Source organism: Polyodon spathula, chromosome 31, assembly GCF_017654505.1.
Source record: "Polyodon spathula isolate WHYD16114869_AA chromosome 31, ASM1765450v1, whole genome shotgun sequence".
In the NCBI taxonomy this organism is placed as follows: domain Eukaryota; kingdom Metazoa; phylum Chordata; class Actinopteri; order Acipenseriformes; family Polyodontidae; genus Polyodon; species Polyodon spathula.
The window spans coordinates 4,150,974-4,178,154 of NC_054564.1; the positions used below are offsets into that span (position 1 = coordinate 4,150,974).

The window sequence follows — 27,181 nt, forward strand, 5'->3', positions numbered from 1 at the left end:
TTCGGTCGGCCGGTGTGATTTTTTTGAAAGTTTCTGCGAGTGTTTACGTGGACCCGGACGGTTTCCCAAAAAAACATCCCAGTCCGAGAGAGACAGCAGCCTCTGTGGAGTGGCATTGCGGGGAATGGAGACAGGGGCACGCTGTACTTCTGCAGGTAATAATAGTTAATAAGCGTGTGCACACAATACACAACACTTGGCTCTTTAAATTAAGGTAGTTAAAATACAGTCGCGTACTCGGATGTGTTATGCTAGTGTGTCATTGAGGACATTACCATTTAAAAATGATGCCTTTTCTTTTTAGTTTCGGTTTCAAACAGCAGAATAAATCGGTGAATACATACGGTACGGTTCTTTATTTTGCACGATGCTGGCTGCAGTTTTGTTTTGTTTGTGTGTGATCTCATGCCTCGCCTAAACAGCATGCCTGATAAACGAGGTAAGTTTCGAGGAAAAGTTTTCCAGTTCTGCAACGCAATACTCCAAGCAGACTAGAATACAGTTTCACAAACCTGCGTGGAGACTGTCACGCACTACTACAACAAGTAGGTGTCTAATAACAACACCAAAGCGGAATGCTGTGTTGTTTACTTTTGCTGACGTGTGTATTATGAGTAAACTGCACAATTTAAACGATATTTAGACCTGGTATGTGTTGTTAAACGTGAATGAGATTATTAGTGATGACTGGTGCTAGGTGAGTTAAGATTGCATCTCAAGGATATGATCGACTGGGTATTGCTGATCATCCACAGGGCTCCATGTTTGCGGTTTTAGCAGGCTTATTATATATTATTATTTACTAACAGTTAACAGAAAATAAATAATGTACATTAACATGTTTATTAGTGTGAAATTAATGACTTTAGCATTATTTCACATTAGATGTCTCATTATATCCAAATATACTAATTTATGTGCATCTGTGTCTTGCATGCACTGGAATACATTTCTGGCTTATAGTCCACCTGATTGGAAATTGAACACTGGGCTGTAATCGTTCACTGGTGCTGTTACTGCATGTTTAAAGCAATATATTTTGTTTGTTTCATTTCAAAGGGGCTCCTCTCATTGAGTCCTCCAAGAAAAAGGATGTCCGCAGCAGGCAGCCGGGGAAGGGAAAGGGGAAAGAGAAGGAGAAGGGGACGGAGGGAGGAGGTGCCAGTGACAGCCGAATGAAGCGCCTGTTTGGACTGGAGCTCTCTGACGTGTCGAGCTGGCAGAAGTTTGTTTGCCTGTTAAACAGACCCACCGACCCTGCGTCCTTGGGAGTGTTCAGGTTCCTCTTTGGTAAGATAGAGGGGGTTTGAAATGTTTACTTTTAACCTTCTGTTTGAACTCTGCACCCTTTAAAGACCAAGCTTGTTGGACCACATCAGCATTTGTAAAATACAAAAACACTGCTAAATAGAAGCTTGAAAATCTAAAACGCACTCAAATAAGTTTACATAAAGAATAGAAAAGTGTCATGCTGTTCCCATATTGCCATTCATCACATTGATAAATATTATATATTATATTAAATATTATCATATTGATAAAAGGCTAAGAAGTGCTGGGGATGCAATATAAATTGCTGCTGTACTCATTATAATTTACACATGGAGAGGATGCCAGCTCTTGATTCTCTCTGCTTTCTCTCCGATGTGGCTTGGCTGTCTCACCCAGTGCATTGTGGGAAGTGGTAAGCCGCTGTTCAGAGCAGTGATTTGTGTGCCTGCCCCTCCCACTGCCATGTGGCTTGTAAACATCTGGACTGGCTGCTGACTTCTGCTTTCTGAGCAGCTGGTGGGTGCTGTGATAATTGCTCTTAGCAATGTCCTGGTTTCATGCCCCCGCATGCAGTACTGTACATATCTGTGGGCTTGGGTATGAACCCGGTGGACGAGCAATAGCTAGTGAACGGTAGGGTTGGATGATAATGACATTTTCAGCTATCGGTTATCGTCTGTAAATGATCACGATAATCATGATTATCGGCTGAATAAATAAAATATTGTAAATTCTTGAAATTTATCAAATTTATTCTTGAGCAGCATGGCAACCGCCAGTCTAAGTCACTGAGTTTAGAAGAAAAAACACACAGTATGCACCGAGCTTTTACATTTCTGCTGGGTGCACAGAACAAATGTGAGCAAAAAAACTCACCTACTGTAATTTGTATATTAGTAAATGATGTCGTTTTTGTATAAAATAACACATATAGTTGATTCTTATTTAAACGTTTGTTATTTCAAGCAAGTTCATTATTAAAGACTGTCATAACAGATCCTCTAGGCTAATATACAATATACTTTGGGCACCATTAATACTGAATTGCTTTATATTCGAAAGCCTTTCTATTAATTTTTTACCAACAAATGCCGTAGATGTACTCTTCACACAATTGAGAGAAGCTTCTGATACAATGCAAAAAAAAGATATTGAACTCTATAGAAAATTAGTCAACAGATACTAAAAAACATATAGTTTTGAATCACTGCCTGATATGACCACGCTGGCATGAAGACAGATGGATGTGGATATTCTCTGTTCCAAAATCAGAGTCTCCTGGAAATAGATTTTCTTGCTAAGTGTATTTTTACAACATGCAAGACATGGGCAAAGATGTTTCTAATTCCTACTACTGAATCTTTTAGACTTGAGTACTGTTATTTAAAGATGTGGGTGAAGACACTGGCGAAGACTTCTCAAACAAACTTCTGTCTAATTTTTTAAACAAGGGATAGTTTGTATATTTTTTACTGATAACGAGTTGATGCAATCCCTTGATGTTGTAACATTCTCAGAGACAGTCCAGCTGTGGCTTATCCCTGAGGGGTGCAGGTTAATCAAATCAAGTTTCTTTTTGTAGCGGTTTAATCAAATGTATGGATCATTCTAGTGTTAAGCAAAAGATCATGTAAATATAAAGCAAGATTAAAGCATAGCACAGAACCTGAAAAATGTATTGATATCTAATTTGAAAGCCATGCATTAGTCATGTGGTTGTAAGCATTCCTCTATAAACAAGAAGTGTTTTTTTAGTTGTTTGTTAGTGGTTTGTTTTACATCATGGTAACCCTAGTAATCAGGTCAGCCCAAATTACAAGTAAAAGGACCTCTTCATTCCCTGTGCTTGTTGGAGCTGCAACAGGAGATTTTCTTTTACTGGGTCTGTATGATTCAAAGAAAGGTCCATTTGTTCTAACTGCAAGTCTGAAATTTAGATGTACTGTATTTGTGTATTTTGAGTCTCCAAGAAAGAGAACGAGGTGGTGATAGTTAAGAGGTTTAAAAGACCGCCTTGTTCTTGTGTTGTTTTCTGATCTCGGGGGAGCTGGTCAGGCCAAGCCTGTGTGCAAAGCAGGGGATATCATTTCACAGCTTGACTGGGATATAGTGGAGGTGCGTGTGTTTGTGTGTAACGGTTGTACATATATCTTGTAAACTGCTTCTAATGATTGTGAAACCTGGTTGAGACATTCTGTGCACAAATTATAGAGTATTAGAATATGTGAATCCAAGTCAGTCTTCACATACATGCTGTATATCACATTTCCACTTGCACTATGTCTAAAAAAATCCCAGTGCATTCGTGGTGATTTTTGGTTAGGAATCTGGGAATGTATGAATGAACCAGGCAGTCTCGCTTACAATCTATACACATGTTGTGGCTAGAGGGCATGAGAGAAATGTTTCCTATGGTCCAGTTTTAATTATTTAAAATGCAGGGGATTCAAAGCAGCTAGTTTAAAGAATATTACAGGACCCTGTGGGGAATATTTTCAATCTTGTAAATGTTTACTCACTAATTGCAAAAAAATTAATAAATAATCCATTCAAAACATTATTTATTTAGCTCTGTGTCCTTTCATTCCTTAGGAAATTGGTGGTGGAATATCTGTGAAGAATGGCCCTGTAGAGTCTTCACTTTGGAAAATGTTTCTCTTGTAACATTGGTTAGTCTTGACTGAGCAGGGATGCGCACTTTCAGAATGCATGGCAGGGATTGGTTAGTCTTGACTGAACAGGGATGCGCACTTTCAGAATGCATGGCAGGGATTGGTTAGTCTTGACTGAGCAGGGATGCGCACTTTCAGAATGCATGGCAGGGATTGGTTAGTCTTGACTGAACAGGGATGCGCACTTTCAGAATGCATGGCAGGGATTGGTTAGTCTTGACTGAACAAGGATGCGCACTTTCAGAATGCATGGCAGGGATTGGTTAGTCTTGACTGAACAGGGATGCGCACTTTCAGAATGCATGGCAGGGATTGGTTAGTCTTGACTGAACAGGGATGCGCACTTTCAGAATGCATGGCAGGGATTGGTTAGTCTTGACTGAACAGGGATGCGCACTTTCAGAATGCATGGCAGGGATTGGTTAGTCTTGACTGAACAGGGATGCGCACTTTCAGAATGCATGGCAGGGATTGGTTAGTCTTGACTGAACAGGGATGCGCACTTTCTGAATGCATGGCAGGGATTGGTTAGTCTTGACTGAACAGGGATGCGCACTTTCAGAATGCATGGCAGGGATTGGTTAGTCTTGACTGAACAGGGATGCGCACTTTCAAGGATGCTAATTGCTCAATAAATTAAATAGTCATTTGTTGTGGGACTACATATTGTAGGTGTTGATGTTTTTCAACACAGCATTAACAACATGAACAGATTCAGTGTAGTTATGGGTCCTTTAATGAGGTGACAGAGATTGAGAAAAACTGTACCAATGTTTAAATTGGGATTAGTAATTCAATACAACATCAATATTATTTTGCCTATATAATATGAATTAAGCGCCGATCATGTGCATTTGTACAGCAAACACGATAACTGCCTTGATTTTGATTTTCACCTTTTATCATTCACAAGCTATATAGTGCAGCCTGCCCAGTTCATAGATTGTACAGATGAAATTGATATATACAGTGAATCATTCAGAGCATGTGCAATTTTTTCATTATCTGAAAGTTTTGCAAACAACCTTGTTACCCAAATAGCCCCCCAGTTACCAAATCTCTTCTGCCCTTCAATACAAAATGCACTAACCAGCCCCTCTCGCTGCTACTCCCAGCCAACTACCGCTCCTTCTTCTACAGGGGCTGTATTGTGGTTTAGAAAGAAAGAAATAATAATATAGAAGTTTCTTGATTGTTGATGTTTCTCATCCATAACTATTAAACACTCAATAGTGATACATTTTGAAATACTAAAATAAACTTCATAAATTCAGTGACAAACATTTTGACTACAAGTATTTTTGTTTTAAAGACATTGAGAGAGACTTTTGTCATTGAATTCATTAAGTTGTTCTCACTTATCCAAATCCAGTTGTGACAAGACCTGCTCGGATTAGTGATTTGTTCGGAGTGCTGATCGCTGTCTAAACCACATGAAAAGTGCAGAGTCCGGTTATGTTAATGTTCCACCTTCATCAGCAAATGAGTAATACACCTGCGGGACACATGCTGAGACACTTCGCATAGTTTTCTACAGCAGCTGCCAGCATGTATTTTATTATGATAGCATGCCTCAATTTATAGTTCAGTTTGGGGTTTGTATCTAAACATCTGTTCTGGCCCCCCCCCATGCCAGTTTGAATGTTTTCACTCTATTAATTGTTTCTTGTTTGGCAGGCATGCTGATGGTGGTTGACATTCCCCAGGAGCGTGGGTTGAGTTACGTGGATTATAAGTACCTGGATGGGATGGTTGTGTGTCGATTTCCCCTTTTCAACTTCCTGCAGCCCCTGCCACTGGATTGGATGTACCTGGTCTATGTCATCATGCTGCTGGGTAGGAGGAGGGGGAGGAGGGGGGTGGTGCACGGCTGTGACTGGGTAAGGACTTTGGGACAGGGAGGGAGGCATGGCTCTGTCTCTGGGTAAGGACTCTGGAACAGGAAGGGACACGGAGTGGGTAAGGACTCCAGGGGAGGGAGGGGGAGGGGACGGCCCTGTGACTGGGTAAGGACTCTGGGACAGGGAGGGGGAGGGAGGCACGGCACGGCTCTGTGACTGTGACTGGGTTGCTGGGAGGCAGTCGGGTTGAGTAACTCAGTGTTTAGGGTGATGGGCCACCGTGGGTTTGAGTAGCTCCCTGATCGCACCTCTGCCATCCATTTGAAACACTTTTCTCCTGGTATACCAAGGATCTGCAAGATCTTAAGATTAAAGTTTGTAGTCTGGAACAGAAATGGAGGGCATGTGTCCCCTGTGTTGATATTTGGAAGTCACATACACACACACACACAACAATATAATTTGCCCTTGACTACTGTTAAATTATCTTATTTTTCTAATATTATTTCCACCAGTAAAAATTGGCTAGCTGCCCTGTTTTAATATTGTTGACAAACTCTTAATCCCTACAACAACTTCACTAGAGTGTGGGGATCAAACTGTTATGAAATTGAAGTGATTCGGGCCCAGTTTCCCTCTGCTACTACCGCCTCTGTTAATTCTTCTCCAGGTTGACACACTGAAGTTAGACCAACTGCCAGTTTAAGAATAGCAGTGATACCAGAGAAGGAGCTTAAGGCTGTGATACTGAAACGTAACCCTTTGCATTCCATTTATTCAGCACTGATCAGGCGCATCAGGTCCAATTTATTTTCACACACGCTGTTTATTTTACATGTGCTGTAAAACAGGTTTAAAAGGCATTGACTCGCAAAAGGACACCCAGTACTGTATCTACAGCCAAGCCCCACCCTTGTTGGCTGTATTTTTCACATACCTCTTTATAGACGTGCATACTGATAAATCCTCTCCTGATCACTCATTTTATCACCAAGAAACATAACTTGTCCCCAAATGGTCTTGGAAATTGTAGGCCTGTTTCTAATATCCCTTTTCTTGCTAAATTGATTGAAAAAGTTGTGACTACTGAACTTCAGGGGCACTTCTGCAGGAATGGGTTCATGGGAAGGTTTTCGGTCTGGATTTCACTCGGGTCATTGTACTGAGTCTATAATGATGTCCTCCGGTTTGCTCATACTGGACAATTGTCTATTTTAGTGTTGCTTGATCTTTCTGCTGCTTTTGACCCCGTGGAGTATTGGATCATACTGGAGAGATGCCAGAATTGCATTGTTATTACAGGCATTGCTTTGGAATGGCTTCGCTCCTGTCTATTACATCAACGCCAGTTTGTCTCTCTGGGTCAGTACTCTTCTGAGACAGGTGACATGAAGTAATGAGTTCCTCAGGGTTCAATACTTGCTCCCCTGCTCTTCAGTCTATAAGCTTCCCCAGATAAATTAACAAATAAAACCTTGGATTTCACTGTTAAGCAGATGGTACACAAATATATTGTTCTTTTCCTAGTAAACCGGAGGTGTCTGTGTCTGTGCTGTCGCAGTGCCAGAGTGAAATTCAGTCGTGGATGGCTGTAAATTGTCTAAAATCCCAAATAAGACAGAGGTGCTATTGCTAGGGACCAGACACAGTTTAGCTGAATCACCCTGTGTTGAAATAACCTTTGATAACAGTCTTTTGACTACTTTCAAACTGCAAATACTATGCATTCAGAACTGTGTTTGGACACCCACTCTAGCTCTATAAAGCTTTCATTTTATCATTTTGAGGAACATCACCAAATTGAGACCCATTCTATGTGATGAAGATGCTGAGAAGTTGGTTTTTGTTTTGACTCTGTTAGATTGCTCTGATGCTTTGTTTGCTGGCCTTCCCTATTCTATAGTACATCTGTTCCACCTGGTTGACAATGCTGCTGCCAGAGTGCTGCCTAGCTCATGTTGTTCACACAATACTTTGGTTCTAATTCACTGCACTGGCTTACTGTTCAATTCAGGATTGATTATAAGGCCCTTCCTATTTACAGGAAATGTTGTTACCTCAAGCTCCTGGTCGCACCTTGAGATCCTAGGAGTCGTGTAAAATCAGGAGGTGCGAGGAGAGCCTTTTAGTTGTTATGCTCCCCACTTTGAAACTGCAGCCCAAGTCATATCGGGGATGCTGCCACAGTCAAGTCTTTTAAATTTCAGTTTAAAATCATTTTTATTGGAAGCGCTCTGGGATTCTCGGCAAGAAAAGCACTATATAAGAGCAAATTGTATTGCATATTATTTCATTAGCATTTATAACCAGTAAAACCGATTTATAAAGTTTTGCTTCTTGCTGTAAGTGCACCATGGGCCTGATTATCAGGAATCCTAGTTTTCTGCAATAAAAAAAATGAAATTCTCTGATTTTAAAAAAAAACAAACTAAAAAGAAAGATCTTCTTTATTCTGCAGTTTTAAACAGCTTGTTGAGTAGTAAAAACTCACTGAAGTAAACTGCAGCTACTTTTTAATGTGAATGTGACGTGAGTGTGTCTCATTCACCAGAAGCAGTTTTTTTTAAATGTTTACTAAATTTAAAACAGAATTGCCTGTGTTGATGATTATATATAAATGTATTGCTTTGGTTATAAACAACAAAAAAAGCCTTGCGTGTTTTTTTGCAAATGTAAAATAAATTCTCCGACAGCATAGAAAACCTGTGTTTTTTCTGCGTTATTCCTCAGCAAAGGGATTCCTAGGATCCTTGCTCATTATGTATCTATGTTTTTATCTGCCAGTGGGATTGACTTGAAAGTGATTTTAATTCATACTTGTTAATTTCCATCAGCAGCAGATCGAGGTCCAGTCGATTTCATTTGGAACTCTTATCAATCTCTCCAGCTGGCACTGTTGGTGGAAATTACCTAATGAGCTTCCAATGTGAAGGACACGAGAAGCAAGTCTTAAATCCCAGAGCAGTAAAGGAATATGTTAAAATGTGAATAAATAAGTCATTGACCATGAATCCAGTTGCAGGTTGGATTGTAGATTGTAGTCTGCAGAGGAAGCAGCTGCAGCCCCAGTATGACATTGAAATGAGATTGAGTTTTACAGACTGGTTTCATGGTGCAGATGGAAATGTGGCATTTAAGCAAACCCCTTACTCCATGACGCTGGTCCCTGTCTTTAATCAACAAATGCTTTACTTTTGGTATTTCCCAGATTTTGCATACAAAGCTGTTCCACAGTTAAGAAAACTACCGGTGAAAGAGTACTGAAGCCAGCGATTCGAAATGGATTCTAAACCCTGGCGATGCCACTCTGTGTCACCCCTCCCTTGTTGCTAGGTGCGCTGGGGATCATGCTCGGCTGCTTCTATCGGCTCGCGTGTCTGATGTTTATCTCAACCTACTGGTACATCTTCTTCCTGGACAAGACTGCCTGGAACAACCACTCCTACCTGTACGGGCTCATTGGATTCCAGCTCACCTTCGGCTGCTTCTATCGGCTCGCGTGTCTGATGTTTATCTCAACCTACTGGTACATCTTCTTCCTGGACAAGACTGCCTGGAACAACCACTCCTACCTGTACGGGCTCATTGGATTCCAGCTCACCTTCATGGACGCCAACCGCTACTGGTAACACACTGAGCACCTGCTTACACACAGACACCAACCCGCTTACACACAACCCACCAATCACTACTGGTAACACTGCAGCCACCAGCTTACTCACAGACACCAATCACTACTGGTAACACTGTAGCCACCCGCTTACACACAGACACCAACTACTACTGGTAACACTGCAGCCACCCGCTTACATACAGCACACCAACCACTACTGGTAACACTGCAGCCACCCGCTTACACACAGACACCAGCCACTAGTGGTAACACTGCGGCCACCAGCTTACACACAGACGCCAACCACTACTGGTAACACTGCAGCCACCCGCTTACACACAGACACCAACTACTACTGGTAACACTGCGGCCACCCGCTTACACACAGACACCAACTACTACTGGTAACACTGCAGCCACCAGCTTACATACAGACACCAACCACTACTGGTAACACTGCAGCCACCAGGTTACGCACAGACACCAACCACTACTGGTAACACTGTAGCCACCCGCTTACACAGATCGCTCATTCATTCAGAGACATGCCTACAGTGGATTATTGTACTTCTGCAATCTTGAGGGATGTTTTTGATGTGGTTTATTTCTCAAGAGCTGGCTTTTGATTTATAGAAAACGATTGTGTAGGTTAACATATGAATGTCAGCTATTTTGTTTCATCTTCATAACAATTTGTGCACTTGTATGCGTTTCTGGAATTTAGAAAATTTGAAAGATGATCCGCAATTCTTAAGGAACGACAGTCACTGAGTTTAACTGGTTGTTCATGCAAAACTACTGTGTAAAACTGGAAATGGTAAATGGAAAATTCTTTGACCAACAGTACTGGAAGTCTTTCATTTCTTTGTGTGATAGGTTTGTGTGTATTTCTTTATATGTTAGGGGTTTGTCAGGTGATTAGATCTTTCTGAAAAGTTGGACCTGCAGTGTTACTCTGCACTTTACTATGGCTGACCTAGCCACAGCAGTGAATATGTGAACTATAGCATGCTAGTCTGACATAAAGGCCAGATCTGGCAAGCTCTTTACACCAAAATACAAGCTGTACTTTTTTGTAAAAGGAAAAATCAAGCTATAGACGTTATAAAACCAGTAACAAACAGTGTGGTATAATCGCAAAGGCGCTGGAACTAGGGTGCTGGGGGTGCGACAGCCAGGGCTTTGCATGCCTTCCGTCATATAAAGGGGTTACAGTTTTGTTCATGGCTTTCAACACCCCCATTTTAAAAATTGTTCCAGTGCCACTGTATAGTCATGTCATTTTGTGAATTCTGTATAGGCTGTGAGTGGCTGATCTGTCTCCTTGCTGTTTTGCAGTGATTTTGTTAGGTGTAGAACTGAGACTGTTGCATGTTGTTTGAAATGAAGCCCATGTTGGTGAAAGAGCTGAATGTTGTGTTGAGACAGTGACTGTTTCCACTCTGCAGGTCGATTGATGGACTGCGCAATGCCAAGAAGAGGAATGCCCATGTGCCACTGTGGAACTACACAGTGCTGAGAACGCAGGTGAGTCAGAGCTCTGTGGAACTACACAGTGTTGAGAACGCAGGTGAGTCAGAGCTCTGTGGAACTACACAGTGCTGAGAACGCAGGCGAGTCAGAGCTCTGTGGAACTACACAGTGCTGAGAACGCAGGCGAGTCAGAGCTCTGTGGAACTACACAGTGCTGAGAACGCAGGCGAGTCAGAGCTCTGTGGAACTACACAGTGTTGAGAACGCAGGCGAGTCAGAGCTCTGTGGAACTACACAGTGAGGAGAGCGCAGGCGAGTCAGAGCTCTGTGGAACTACACAGTGAGGAGAGCGCAGGCGAGTCAGAGCTCTGTGGAACTACACAGTGAGGAGAGCGCAGGCGAGTCAGAGCTCTGTGGAACTACACAGTGAGGAGAACGCAGGCGAGTCAGAGCTCTGTGGAACTACACAGTGCTGAGAACGCAGGCGAGTCAGAGCTCTGTGGAACTACACAGTGCTGAGAACGCAGGCGAGTCAGAGCTCTGTGGAACTACACAGTGTTGAGAACGCAGGCGAGTCAGAGCTCTGTGGAACTACACAGTGAGGAGAGCGCAGGCGAGTCAGAGCTCTGTGGAACTACACAGTGAGGAGAGCGCAGGCGAGTCAGAGCTCTGTGGAACTACACAGTGAGGAGAGCGCAGGCGAGTCAGAGCTCTGTGGAACTACACAGTGAGGAGAGCGCAGGCGAGTCAGAGCTCTGTGGAACTACACAGTGAGGAGAGCGCAGGCGAGTCAGAGCTCTGTGGAACTACACAGTGAGGAGAGCGCAGGCGAGTCAGAGCTCTGTGGAACTACACAGTGAGGAGAGCGCAGGCGAGTCAGAGCTCTGTGGAACTACACAGTGAGGAGAGCGCAGGCGAGTCAGAGCTCTGTGGAACTACACAGTGAGGAGAGCACAGGTAGCAGCACAGAGCTCTGTCCATACAGGGAAGGTATTTTGCAATTGTTACTCCAGTGTAGTATAGTACAGAACCCCTAAAGGGACATGGTGTTAATTAAAAAAAGATGGTTGTATGGTGAACACAAGATAATGTCTTACTTACATTTTCCTGCGTATGGCATAACAACTATGCAAAACTGGTGTACTTTTAGACTATTTTAATGTAAATACATTATTTATTGCATCCAATTGTGTTCTCTTACTGTCTGGAACATTGTACCTAGTTACAAAAGCAAATGTGAAAGGAGTCATTTGAGTGTCAGGATTTACGACTTATTTATTTCAATTTGTGAAAGAAAAATCCACACATATATGCCTTTTACATTATACAGTAGGCTACACCCTACAACAGTGCAGAGCTCCTGAAGACTGACTCGCAAGAGAACTCTATTTTACCCCGTGAACATAAGGAGTAAATTGAGTCATTTCGCAGTGATGTGTGAGCTGTTATTATTGAGCCCGGTCCTGCTTTTGTTCTCAAAGTGCAACTGCAAAGCACAGTGAAGGCTCATCTGAGAGAAATTGCAATAGAGAAAAGCACACAAGGACAGCACAGTATTTTACAAGTATTAAGTGCAAACTCATGCTCACGAGATACTACCCTTCTTAAACTCACATCATATGCCTTTAGGGGTTCCGTACTGTAGAGCCAGGTCCAGACCTCCAGGGTTTATAGCTAATTGATAATTACGTGATTTAGACCTAGAAGGTTACATTGGGTTAATTAGGAATCAGCATTTTTTTAAGGTCACAAGATTGTTAAATGAGAAAATAGATAGAAGCTAATCTGGAATAGGGAGAAATAAACAGAAACTCGGAAAGACTGCAAGTGTTAAATGGGGGCTGTCATCCTATCCCTCTGCAGTTCAGTTTTAATAAAAGACGCAGCTAGAATTAGGCATTCATTTTAAGGTAAATGTTTGCTTTGAAACGCCCAGGTATTATTATTCTGTTTTCAAATGCAATGTTGTTCATCTCCTCTTGTCTGTAGATTTTCATAGTCTACTTCATTGCCGGGCTCAAGAAGCTTGATTTTGATTGGATAGGGGGCTATTCCATGCATTATCTTGCTAACCATTGGCTGTTTGATCCCTTCAAGTAAGTGCTTCCTATTTAACGCAAGCCTGAAAGAAGATCTTTTAACCTGCACTGTTATCTATATAAAGCGTTAACATAAAGTTCTGGACAGAAATAACTACAATATTGTAAAGAAACTGTTTTGGGAAACAGTCACAGGACCAGGATCCACCACCAGGGGGTGCTGTTTGTCTTATTATAGTAGAACCTGAAAGTCACGAACACCACGTTAACAAACTGACCAGTCAACCAGACCCGCTGCTTGAAACTGGAATCGGGATCCTGTTACTAACCAGGACCGTTTCAACAATACCGCTCCTGGCTTATTGTTAGTTTATTTATATTATTATTGACATGCTGACTTTTATTAATAAAGTATACAAACATGAAATCACAGGAAATAATTCAAGTTTCAGAGTTAACGTCATTTCAAACTCCATTCCTGATGTGTTTATAACTTTGAGGTTATTTTCATAGCTATAGGTCCCAAATGTGCAATTTGTAAACAAGCTTGTGTTCTTGCACACATGTGTTTTCATTTGAAAACATGGCATCTGGTAGTACACTAGACTAAAGAAGTTCTCAGTTTGCTTGCATTGCATTCCAGGAAGCTTGTTATGGTCAGTTGGTTATTTTCAGGAAAAAAAAACACTGAAGGTGTGTGAAGAATTTCACCCTGTTGAAGTGACCCAGGCAGTGCAAGGCAGTTTAAAAGCATGGCTTGCAAACAGAGGTTTCTGTAACCCAGATTACCAGCTTGCCTACGTGAGACATGAGGCACAGCCGAATCCTGTTTCTGCTAACCCTGTACATGCTGCCTGCAGTATATAGTTCCACAAAGGTTGAATGTAGTGCAGGTTTTGATTGCTCATGTGTTGTGGTGCTGCTGTTCCAGGCTGGTCTTCTCCGAGGAGATGACCAGTGTGCTGGTGGTGCATGGTGGAGGGCTTGTCCTGGACCTCACAGCTGGGTACCTGCTCTTCTTCGATGCCACTCGCCCCGTCGCCATGGTCTTCGTCAGCTACTTCCACTGCATGAACTCCCAGCTCTTTAGCATCGGTGAGCTTCTTTAGAAATCTTGAAAACTGTTTGTGAGCTCAGTGGAGCACAAGGAGTCGCTCCTATGACTTGCATGCAAGTAGAGCATATCCGCCAGTCGAGTTAATATATTGTGACAGGATAGAGGCCCTGTACACTGATAAGTGGGTGTTTTTAACGTGTACTTAATTGTTTTATGGATTTAATTTCCTTAAAAGAAAGACAATGTGTGTGACTTGTTATAGTGATCAAGTGTATTGGTATGTGGCAAAGTGAGGTTTGTTTTGCCACATTCCAGGACCGTTTGCACGGTAAAATGAAGAACTCTCACAACAGCAAGTGCATTTATTATCAAACAGAAAACAAACAAAACAAAAAGCCTTACCCAGCAAGGAGCACTTAGCTAAACATTTACAAGTTCTAGCTAATATACTGGACGGCTGAGACGTTTACCAGTAACAAAAACACTCACAAGGGCGTTGTGTTGCCCCTTTCTGCAGGTATGTTTTCCTACACCATGCTGGCCACAAGCCTCCTCTTCTGCTACCCAGACTGGCCACGTCGCTTCTTCAGCAAGTTCCCAGCATGCCTCAGCAGAGCCTTGCCCATGGTGATGCCCGCCCCACAGCACAGCCCCTCGTGTGTGTACCCTGAACCCGAGTCCAGCGAGGCTGCCAACCTGACCAAACCTACCAAACTGAGCCGGCGGCACCGACTGGGCGCCCTCTTCACTGTGCTGTACATCGCAGAGCAGTTCTTCATGCCCTACTCCCACTTCATCACTCAGGTAGGGGCAGCATCCAGTCTGCAGCTAATTAATCCAGCGACGTCCTCGGCTCTAAACTGGCTGCTGTATTTAGCCAGTTGCAGCCATGGCCAGTTACACAAATACGAAGTGTGATGCCGTGTGCTCTTCGCCATGATTGATGTCAGTGTGATGTGGGGTGTTACCTGACTAGAAACTGGAATTTCACAGATTACTACTGAAATGCAACGTTTTAACCAGCAGGTGCCGCTCATGTTAGGATTACAAAGTAAGAACATAAGAACATAAGAAAGTTTACAAACGAGAGGAGGCCATTCGGCCCATCTTGCTCGTTTGGTTGTTAGTAGCTTATTGATCCCAAAATCTCATCAAGCAGCTTCTTGAACGATCCCAGGGTGTCAGCTTCAACAACATTACTGGGGAGTTGATTCCAGACCCTCACAATTCTCTGTGTAAAAAAGTGTCTCCTATTTTCTGTTCTGAATGCCCCTTTTTCTAAACTCCATTTGTGACCCCATGGTCCTTGTTTCTTTTTTCAGGCTGAAAAAGTCCCTTGGGTCGACACTGTCAATACCTTTTAGAATTTTGAATGCTTGAATTAGGTCGCCACGTAGTCTTCTTTGTTCAAGACTGAACAGATTCAATTCATTTAGCCTGTCTGCATATGACATGCCTTTTAAGCCCGGAATAATTCTGGTCGCTCTTCTTTGCACTCTTTCTAGAGCAGCAATATCTTTTTTATAGCGAGGTGACCAGAACTGCACACAATATTCAAGATGAGGTCTTACAAGTGCATTGTACAGTTTTAACATTACTTCCCTTGATTTAAATTCAACACTTTTCACAATGTATCCGAGCATCTTGTTAGCCTTTTTTATAGCTTCCCCACATTGTCTAGATGAAGACATTTCTGAGTCAACAAAAACTCCTAGGTCTTTTTCATAGATTCCTTCTCCAATTTCAATATCTCCCATATGATATTTATAATGTACATTTTTATTTCCTGCATGCAGTACCTTACACTTTTCTCTATTAAATGTCATTTGCCATGTGTCTGCCCAGTTCTGAATCTTGTCTAGATCATTTTGAATGACCTTTGCTGCTGCAACAGTGTTTGCCACTCCTCCTACTTTTGTGTTGTCTGCAAATTTAACAAGTTTGCTTACTATACCAGAATCTAAATCATTAATGTAGATTAGGAATAGCAGAGGACCTAATACTGATCCCTGTGGTACACCGCTGGTTACCACACTCCATTCTGAGGTTTTTCCTCTAATCAGTACTTTCTGTTTTCTACATGTTAACCACTCCCTAATCCATGTACATGTGTTTCCTTGAATCCCAACTGCGTTCAGTTTGAGAATTAATCTTTTGTGCGGGACTTTGTCAAAAGCTTTCTGGAAATCTAAATAAACCATGTCATATGCTTTGCAATTATCCATTATCGATGTTGCATCCTCAAAAAAAATCAAGCAAGTTAGTTAGGCACGATCTCCCTTTCCTAAAACCATGTTGACTGTCTCCCAGTACCCTGTTACCATATAGGTAATTTTCCATTTTGGATCTTATTATAGTTTCCATAAGTTTGCATATAATAGAAGTCAGGCTTACTGGTCTGTAGTTACCTGGTTCAGTTTTGTTTCCCTTTTTGTGGATCGGTATTACGTTTGCAATTTTCCAGTCTGTCGGTACCACCCCTGTGTCAAGAGACTGCTGCATGATCTTGGTTAGCGGTTTGTAAATTACTTCTTTCATTTCTTTGAGTACTACTGGGAGGATCTCATCCGGCCCAGGGGATTTGTTTATTTTAAGAGCTCCTAGTCCCTTTAACACTTCTGCCTCAGTTATGCTAAAGTTATTTAAAACTGGATAGGAACTGGATGACATGTGGGGCATGTTGTCAGTATCTTCCTTTGTAAAAACTTGTGAAAAGTAATCATTTAACATATTTGCTATTTTTTTTTCTTCCTCTACGATTTTGCCATTTGTATCTCTTAAACATTTAATCTCCTCTTTGAATGTTCTCTTGCTGTTGTAATATTGGAAAAACATTTTGGAATTGGTTTTAGCTCCCTTAGCAATGTTCATTTCTATTTCTCTCTTGGCCTTTCTAACTTCCTTTTTGACTTGCGTTTGCAGTTCTGTGTACTCTTTCTGCGTACTTTCTTTTTGGTCCTTTTTTTAATGCTCTGTAAAGTGCCTTTTTTCGCTGAATATTTTTTTTAATTGATCTATTAAACCATTTTGGCAATTTAGTTTTACATTTAGATTTGTCTACTTTAGGGATATAATTGTTTTGTGCCTCTAGTACTACATTTTTGAAGAACAACCATCCTTCTTCTGTGGGTGTTTTCTCTATTTTACTCCAATCTACTTCTGTTAGTCTCTGTTTCATACCTTCATAGTTTGCTTTTCTAAAATTGTAAACCTTAGCTTTAGTCTTTACTTTTGGGGATTTAAAAAACACTTCAAATGAGACCATGTTGTGGTCTGAGTTTGCCAGTGGTTCTCTGACCTCTGTTTTAGTTATTCTATCTTCGTTATTTGAAAAGACTAAATCAAGGCATGCCTCCCCTCTAGTGGGTGCCTTCACAAATTGTGTTAGGAAGCAGTCATTTGTCATTTCCACCATTTCTATTTCATCCTTCGCGCTACCCACCGGGTTTTCCCATTTTATTTGGGGGAAGTTGAAATCCCCCATTAGTATGGCTTCTCCTTTGCTACACACATTTCTAATGTCATTGTATAACAGATTATTGTGCTCACCGTCTGAATCTGGCGGTCTATAGCATGCTCCTATTATTATGCCTTTTGAATTTTTGTCTGTTATTCTGACCCATATTGATTCGGTTTTATTTTCTTTGTCCAGGTTTAACACCTGGGCTTCAAGACTGTTTCTTATGTATAGCGCTACCCCTCCTCCTCTTCTGTCCTGCCTGTCTTTCCTATACAGTGTATACCCACAAATATTAAATTCGTCCCCATCACTCTCAGACAACCACGTTTCTGTAACACCTATCACATCATAGTTACCTGTTAGTGCAGTAGCTTCAAGTTCTAGAATTTTGTTTCTGATACTTCTAGCATTTAGATAAATACATTTAATGGTTGTCTTACCTGAGTTGTTGTTCTTGTTTTGATGCGGTCTCCCTTCTGTTTTTTTGTTGATTTCTCCCCCCTTCCTTTCTAGTTTAAAGTAGATCTTATACTGCATTGCAATAACACCTTCATGCTGATTTAATAAGTTGTGCTAGAGATATGAATGCCTAAATACCTGCAGAATTTAAACCTACACCCCTCAGCACCGGAGAACAGAAGTACTTACAGAGGCTTTCTGTACAAAAAGCTTTTTGTTTCAGAATCATAGAAAACTAAAGCCTGGTTCATGCTTCTGTCGCAGGTGAATGCGATGCATCAAACTTAGACAGCTATAAGAGCTGGGCAGCTTCACTGGTTGCTGTATGAAGGATGCACCGTTGTAGCTGTTGTTCATACCTTAAATACTGTATTTGCGAAATGCAACCGGATGCTGAAAAAAAATTAAAATAAATAAAAGCGATGTCATTGGTAAGCCCGTCATCTCAACCAACAAAGAACCCGAAAGGGAGAATTTGAAACATTATTCAGAGATGCGGGTATGTGAAGCTGTGATTATTCAGAGATGCGGCTATGAGAGGGTGTGATTATTCAGAGATGCGGGTGTGTGAAGGTGTGATTATTCAGAGATGCGGGTGTGTGAAGGTGTGATTATTCAGAGATGCGGGTATGTGAAGCTGTGATTATTCAGAGATGCGGCTATGAGAGGGTGTGATTATTCAGAGATGCGGGTGTGTGAAGGTGTGATTATTCAGAGATGCGGGTGTGTGAAGGTGTGATTATTCAGAGATGCGGGTATGTGAGGGTGTGATTATTCAGAGATGCGGCTATGAGAGGGTGTGATTATTCAGAGATGCGGGTATGTGAGGGTGTGATTATTCAGAGATGCGGGTATGTGATTGGATTTAATTTTTAATCACGTCTTTTAGGTGCAGTGCTGTATAACTCTGCATGTTTGTTCCTGGATCCTCAGGGCTACAATAACTTGACCAATGGGCTGTACGGCTACTCCTGGGACATGATGGTCCACTCCCGCTCACACCAGCATGTCAAGATCACCTACCGGGACGGTGTGACCGGAGACATCGGGTACCTGAACCCAGGGGTGAGTGGACAGTGCTCTGAGATTCATTGCACGAATGCGCAGTCTGATGCAGTTTTAGTCATTTACAATGTATGCTTGTACTGACCAGTTTTTATTGGAATATTGCAGTAAAGCCCTGGGGCAAGTTGCAGTATTTCACCAGATATTACAGAACACAGTCATAATTATATTAGTACATTATTATATGAATAATGTACAGATAACTGCTGCTAACCGTTTTCCATTTCAGTAACGTTTTTGGCCACCCAGGAAATCCCACAGTATTTAGAACTCGTACAGATCTGTTCTGAAACATGGCAAATTAAATATAAAGTTTAGCCACCGGACACAGACATGTGTAACTGAAATACCAAACAGAGGGTTCAGAACCAGACCAGACTCCATGCTGTCAGCAGCCAGGCAGTGAGGGGAAGCGACCCCCATTTAAAAAGCAAACAGAATGCAGGGTTATGTAGTCAGAATTGTGGAATGCAAAGAAGTTAGGATGAAGTTGTGTGAAGCACTGGTGAGACTGCACTTGGAATACTAAGCTCTCTTCTTGTCCCCTCATTACAAAAAGAACATTGAGTCTGTCCAGTGAAGAACAAATAAATGAGTTATGAAGGTTGAGGGAATAGAATTCAAATGAGGAGGTAGCTCCTCATTTTTAATTCAAACTGAACACAAAAAGCGAGTTCAGTTAAATTGCTTTTCCCGGATTTAAGATCTTAATGACTCGTTGCAAAAATATGATGATCTGTTTTGCAGTAATAGTTTCCTCATAATCACAATTTAATTAAATCAGTTTAACTTCACTTGCTGTTTGCATTCTGTTGAAATAAAAAAATAAGTAGACACTTTTTTAGGGTGGTGAGTATAGGGAATGGATTATCAGACCATGTTGTAGGTGTTGAATCATTGACTGTGTGCTCTCTGCTGCCCCTAGGTGTTCACCCACAGCCGGCGCTGGAAGGATCACGGTGACATGCTAAAGCAGTACGCCAGCTGCCTGAGCCACCAGCTGAAGAACTACAACATCTCTGAGCCTGAGATTTACTTCGATATCTGGGTCTCCATCAACGAGCGCTTCCAGCAGAGGTGAGGCAGGGAGTGTAGCCGGGCCTGGAAACTGTGGCACCCCCTGGGAGGAAGGGGCGGGGGGGGTAGCAGTAGTCTCAGCAGTACCCTTGGGGTCTGCACGCTGGTCAATGCATTTGTGCTATTTTAGTGTTGGCTCAAAATATGTATATTGCTAAATTTGTGCTACCATTTTCTGAGAAATAGATCCTAATTCTTTTTTTTTTTTTTCACTAGATAAAGCGGCTGGGTGGCTGCCAGTGTGTTTATTGCTATTTGTTAATTTTCCCGTCAGGATCTTTGACCCGCGGTTAGATATTGTGAAAGCTGATTGGTCGCCCTTCCGCCCCAATCCATGGCTCATGCCCTTGCTGGTTGACCTTTCACCTTGGAGGACAAAATTCCAGGAGATTGAGGACACACTGGACAATCAGACGGAGGTGGTCTTCATCGCTGATTTCCCAGGTGTGACCTCTTATTTTTCTGGTGACCCAAGCTACTGTGCACTAGGTTGTGATTATGTTTTGAAACTTGATTAGCAAGTTACTTTATCAAAAAAACATCTGCTAATATATTTTGCTTTTAAACATATTAAAACCTAAATTTGCAAAACCAATGACTGCAACACATCTGGTTGCCATTCTTTCTGTGGATAAACTTAAGATTTAATACCACAAAATACTTTCCATGAAAAATCCCAGAATATGAAAATGTGCCTCTGTTGTATACAGTTCCGGGGGTACTGTATACAACAGACAAAGTGAAGCAGACAAACGGGGTCTTCTATATGTAAGGCGTTAAGTATGTAGAGTGTACTCCATGAACGTTCAGAGTACTGTAGTTATTCCACACATGAGGATCACTGAATAACCTGCAAGCTTCAGAGGGTCAGGTCACGTGTTTTACGTCTCTCCTCATGAGTGAAGTAACCAAAGGACTCGTGGAGTGTTCTGTTTATGTATATGCAATGTTGATAAAGAAAGCATGTTTAACCCTATATTTAAAAGATGATATCGTAGAATTGCTTTCCTTACATCAAGCTCTGTGATGTAATTTGGAACAGTGCGATGCGCCCAGCCATTCTGTCACTGGATTTGATGCAAGCTTCCAAAATCATTATTTAAAATATTCACTTGGGATCACCGAAATATGAAAAAGTTTTTCCATACTAGGTATCGCAACGCTTGTAGTATAAATTGTGGTGTTTTACATTCTAGTTTGTTCCTGAAGTGAAGTGAATTCAATTAAATTGTGTGCTTGTAGTGTTTTTTTTCCAGTAATGGTTTGATCTGTGTTCCTTGCAGGGCTCCACCTGGAGAACTTTGTGAGCGAGGACCTGGGGAACACTAGCCTGCAGGTGCTGCAGGGAGAGCTGAGTGTGGAGATCGTGGAGGAGGGGAAGAACTACACCATCAAGGAGGGAGAGAAGATGCAGGTACCAGCCTGGGCTCAGAACTCCCATAGTCTTGCTCAGCTAGCTCAGTAGATCTCTCTTTTACTAGCATCACTTCTGTCCTCTGTATATGCAGAACAGGGGGCCCCTTCTGCTTGTCGTTGTTACCAGGAATATTTTGTTTGGCTTATTTTACTCTTAAGTAATGTTTTGTATGAATATTATTAATTATATATTCACTTATCCCTCGCCTTTTGTAATGCTTACAATGAGTGGTTCTGAGTCTGCTTTTGAGGACTACTTGATACCAAAAAAATCACATGGGACTGTGCTAGTCCTGCTTGCTCCAGAGTATTAGTGTAACACAGGCGGAGCCTGCAGCAAGGCGAGGGCGGAGCCTGTGAGTTATTTGTAATCAGGAAGTGCTCAAAAGGAGCTGACAACAAGGATTCTACGGACACAGATAAAGACAGATGAATTGTGACACAAAGAAAAATGGGTAAGTAGTAAGTAGCTGCTAATTAAATTTTACTGCCCCCTTCAAACTAACTTGAAGTGTTGACAGGTTTTAAATGTGGCACCTTTTACATTTAATATGTGTGTGTGTGTGTGTGTTGTAGCTGCCTGCGGGGGAATACCACAAGGCTTACACAGTGTCTCCAGGGCCCTCCTGCTTCATGTACATCTACGTCAACACCACAGAGACAGCTCTGGAGCAGAACCTCACCCGGCTTTACGAGTTGCAGGAGCGAGTGCGCAACGGGACAGGTGAGCGAGCAGGGACCCACCTGCTGCTGTCTGTACAGGGACCCTAACACAATCAGGGGAAAATTAACTGCAGGCTGCTAACAGTTTTTCCCATAAATAACCTTTGGTCAACAGCAGGCATATATATAGGATGGAGCTTTATGTTTTAGTTTTTATATAGTTTTATATAAGATAGCAAAACTAAAAATGGCAGTCATATATCAAGTAGTTTTTTCTGTGCCCCCCCCCCCCCCCCAAATTATGCAACAACATTGTGCAACATCTTGTATGTGTTATAAACGATTCCAAGTCCTATAAAGTATAAAATGCTATTTACTACCAAACAACTGATATTACCAATAAGTGACTGAAAACAGCTGTCAGTGAAGAAAACCTTTGTCTGCTTTACCAATCTCCACCACAAGAGGTGTCACACGTTTCCATGCTTATTGTGCTTTTGTGTCCTTGCAGATTTACATAAGAACATAAGGACGTTTACAAACGAGAGGAGGCCATTCGGCCCATCTTGCTCGTTTGGTTGTTAGTAGCTTATTGATCCCAGAATCTCATCAAGCAGCTTATTGAAGCTTCTTGAAGGATCCCAGGGTGTCAGCTTCAACAACATTAATTTAATGAGCTTGGGGTGTGATTGCTCTAAAAAGTTAATGTTGACAAACTAGCAACAACAACAGTGAAAGTTAATGTAAAGACACAAAGGTGTGGCCAAGTTTTATTAATTATCAAGAAACCTCTACAAAAAAATCAATGTATATTTAATGAAGCTCACAGTAGTACCAAGAATGTAGCTAGAGAATAGGAGAGTTGACTCTTTCCACTCTACACACTGGTATATAGGTCTAGGGAAGATCGCTCAAAGCTACAGTGCTCTATTCATAACTCAGACCAATAGGCTAATCTAATATACAAGTATGTGTTTTTCCTCCCATTGTCGTGTATTTTTCAGACCCCAAACCATTGAATTATTCTGGGGTAGTCTCTCTGTAACGTTACTTAGTTCTGAGTCATGCCTGCAAGCAAAAATGAGAAGCATGATGACTTGCAGGACTTTGAAGGATCAGAGGGGTTTAACTGCAGGGTAGCTTTGTTTATTAGAGTTTTGTTATAATTGTATATTTGTCCAGAGACGGAACCTCTTCCTCCCGAGTTGCAGCCCATTCTGAACGGCACAGGGACCGATGTTAACGTGACTGACCCTGTGCTGAAGGCCTTTCTGAGGAGGCAGAGGAAAATTGAGGAGATTCAGAAAAGGCGGAATGCCACCATCGTGGATCGATTCACTCGTTTCACTATTAAGAAGTATTACCTCCTCAGGAGAAGGTGAGCAGCTATCATATTTACCTAAGTGAACTCTGCAGCACCAAAAATGAACAGAGCCCTCAATCTGTACCCCCTTATACCTCACTTTAACAGAGCCCCAAGCCAAACCTTAATCTGTACCCCCTATAATGTAATAGAGCCCCCAACTCTTCATCAATCTGTTCTCCTCTATACTGTAACACAGCACCCAACTCTCCCTCAATCTGTACCCCTCTATACTCTAACAGAGCTCCAACTCTCCCTTAGTCTGTACCCCTGTATACTGTAACAGAGCCCCCAACCCAGCCTCAATCTCTACCACTCCTATATAGTAACAGAGCCCCCAACCCTCCCTTAAATCTGTACCCCTCTATACTGGGAGAGCCCCAACTCTCCCTCAGTCTGTACCCCTCTGTGCTGTAACAGAGCCCAGAACTCTCCCTTAAATCTATATGCCTCTGTACTGTAAGAGAATCCCCAACTCTCCCTCAATCTGTATCCCTCTATACTGTAACAGAGCCCCCCGACTCTCCCTCAATCTGTACCCCTCTATACTGTAGCACGGCCCCCAACTCTCCCTCAATCTGTACCCCTCTATACTGTAACACAGCACCCAACTCTCCCTCAATCTGTATCCCTCTACACCTCACTAACACAGCACCCAACTCTCCCTCATTCATTTCAAGCCAGTATAACAAGACAAAAGAAAAGGCTTACAGTTTTATTAAGGCCTTGAATCAGACTCAACATAACAGAAGAGGTCACATGCATACATTGCCAGTTTTTCCAATTAGACCCAATAATGTATGCAGAAGAGATGCCAATTAGAGAAAGACCGTGCTGAGCAGATCTAAGAAGAAAGCTTTAATTTCTGAGCCTTGAGAGAGAGAGAGAGAATGAATTCAGATGTGAACAAACCCTTTGAAAACTGCGAGCGCTCTTGCATCCGCTAGAGTGGCATGTATACACAGTAGGGGAGCAGAGTGATTAGTCTCGGTGTCTTGGTGACTATCTGTTAGTCTTCCAGTTAAATAGCGTGAATGCTTTTTTACGTGGATCCACAGGGTTTAGTTAGTTGAATACCTGCTTGTTGTGTTAAACATTCTCCATGTGTTATAGTTGTTCCTAAACATTAAACCATTTTCAATGAAATTTGTGTCGATTGTAAATGCCTGCTGTAGTGTTTATTAGGGGTATAACGATTCATTGCATTTTGATGAATCATGATCCTTTCTTTAAATGATAGTCTATATCATACCGTAACTTGGCTTATTGTAGTTCACATATGGTTCTTGAATAAAGCATATTGAATATTTTTATCTTTTAACACAATAGTCTTGCATTAAATTACCATTTTGTTTTTATTATGCATCATACAACTATCACGACCATCCTGTGTATCGTGATACACATCGTATCATGACCCGCATATTGTGATTGTAATCGTGACATTAGGGTCACACTATACAGTTGGGTGTGTGTAGTGTAAGGTTATTTATTCAATATTTGTTTGGTCTTTTCCATGTCCAAATAAGCATTGTAAACATGTAGTCTCATCCATATTATTATAATGTTGCAGCGCATCATAAGTAAGTAACATTGTTCTAAAGGAGTGCTTTTCGCGGTGGGTATTTTGAGTTGCTTACAAGAATTTCCAGTATGCTGAGGTTTAAACGTGTTTAATCCTATAGTTAAAACATTTCTGAAATTAAACGAAATCTGACATTCCTAACACCTGCTTCTACAATCATATAGTGTTGGTTGTGAGCTGTTTGGATGGTGTCTGTGCTCTGTCCTGTTTCTCCTCAGTGTTTGATGGTGTCTGTGCTTATGGCTGTTTCTCCTCTGTGTTTTATGGTGTCTGCTCTGTCCTGTTTCTCCTCACTCTTGGATGGGGTATGTGCTCTGTCCTGTGTCTCCTCAGTGTTTTATGGTGTCTGTGCTCTGTCCTGTTTCTCTTCTATGTTTTATGGTGTCTGTGCTCTGTCCTGTTTCTCCTCTGTGTTTGATGGTGTCTGTGCTCTGTCCTGTTTCTCCTCAGTCTTGGATGGGGTATGTCCTCTGTCCTGTTTCTCCTCTGTGTTTTATGGTGTCTGTGCTCTGTCCTGTTTCTCCTCAGTCTTGGATGGGTATGTGCTCTGTCCTGTTTCTCCTCTGTGTTTTATGGTGTCTGTGCTCTGTCCTGTTTCTCCTCAGTCTTGGATGGGGTATGTGCTCTGTCCTGTTTCTCCTCTGTGTTTTATGGTGTCTGTGCTCTGTCCTGTTTCTCCTCTGTGTTTTATGGTGTCTGTGCTCTGTCCTGTTTCTCCTCAGTCTTGGATGGGGTATGTGCTCTTGGCTGTTTCTCCTCTGTGTTTTATGGTGTCTGTGCTCTGTCCTGTTTCTCCTCAGTCTTGGATGGGGTCTGTGCTCTGTCCTGTTTCTCCTCAGTTCTGGATGGTGTTTGTGCACTTGGTTGTTTCTCCTCAGTGTTTTATGGTGTCTCTACTCTTGCCCTGTTTCTCCTCAGTTTTCTGATGACGGCGATCGCGATGCGGAACCTCGTGGTGGGCCGGCCCCCCTTAGAGCAGCTTGCCCAGGAGGTGGCGTATGCCAACATGAAGGCCCCAGAGGGGCCTGGGAGCAGCGAGGCGGTGAGGAATGACGACAGTGACCACACCGAGCTGTGACCCGCCTGCCCTCTTGCTACTGACACCCAGTGTTTCAATTCCCACGTAACGGACAGTGTTTCAGTCACTACGAACATACTGTAATCCGAAGTTGTTTTCTGGTGTTCTTCCTTTAAGAGAAAAATATAAGCGAACGGTGAGATTAAGTAAATAGCTTTCGAGAATCTGGCTTATTGTCTTAATGCATTTTAAATCATATTGCATTAGCCAATTGGAGAAATCTAATTGTGTAGACACAGTTTTTATCTTTATATATATATTTATATTTATATATATATATATATATATATATATATATATATTATTATATATATTATATATATATATATATATATATATATTATATATAATATCCGAATAGAAAAAATCAATTTAAAAACACAAATGTTTTCCTATAGAAATGCCCAGGTCTCTTCTGACTGTATCCATGTTGTCTCTGTCCTAATCATGATATTAATATACTGGTACTGCACACTTTAGACAGAGCAGGCAATGCTTATGTGATGACACTACTGCAACGTAACATATCAAGGCGTATTATAGTGATCTCAAACTCAAGCCTCTTCATTCAATAAGTAACACTGTGCGTTCCTTGAGTTTTAATGGGGTTGCAGAAAGCAGCTGAACACTTTTAATAAAATGCGTCTTAAATGTGATATACTTAAACATAATGCTTTAGTTGCTTTGTGCATCCAGACCCTGGCCTGGAGTGGATTGAAATATCCAAAGTGAGTCTAATATAAGGTTAAAGTGTTTTTAAAAGAAAAAAACCCAACATTCCATACCAGTCTTTAGAATTGTTTGAGAAGAGTTGCTTGAATACAGTTCCTGCAAAAACAAACAAAAACAAAAAAAACACTTTACTCATTATTGCATCAGACACTGCTTGGGTTTAAACAGCAAAGATCAGTCCATGCTTTATTATCTTTGAGGAATTTCAGAGGTGTCTTTTGGTTTGTTGCATATTGTTCTTTTCTGAGTAGTTTTGATAAGATTACCACACTAAACATTTAATGTGTATTCTTTCTGTACAAATGGTTCTGAACAT

At 41.7% G+C, this 27,181-nt stretch overlaps 1 protein-coding gene across 2 annotated transcripts; it reads left to right on the top strand.

The window, feature by feature from the left end:
- On the top strand, positions 1-26,435 carry ggcx (gamma-glutamyl carboxylase). 2 transcript variants are annotated; one of them, XM_041233495.1, is made up of 16 exons: positions 1-155; positions 1,060-1,290; positions 5,622-5,780; positions 9,119-9,185; positions 9,312-9,410; positions 10,847-10,925; positions 12,861-12,967; positions 13,842-14,005; positions 14,485-14,771; positions 18,820-18,951; positions 19,877-20,028; positions 20,303-20,472; positions 21,312-21,442; positions 22,021-22,168; positions 23,290-23,485; positions 25,974-26,435. In XM_041233495.1, the coding sequence occupies exons 1-16, from the start codon at positions 125-127 to the stop codon at positions 26,131-26,133; spliced, it is 2,313 nt and encodes a 770-aa protein (XP_041089429.1). In that variant the 5' UTR covers positions 1-124; the 3' UTR covers positions 26,134-26,435. The 2 variants fall into 2 exon arrangements, with proteins under 2 accessions (XP_041089429.1, XP_041089428.1); XM_041233494.1 differs by having other exon boundaries at positions 9,119-9,410.
- The last annotated feature ends 746 nt before the right edge of the window (positions 26,436-27,181 follow it).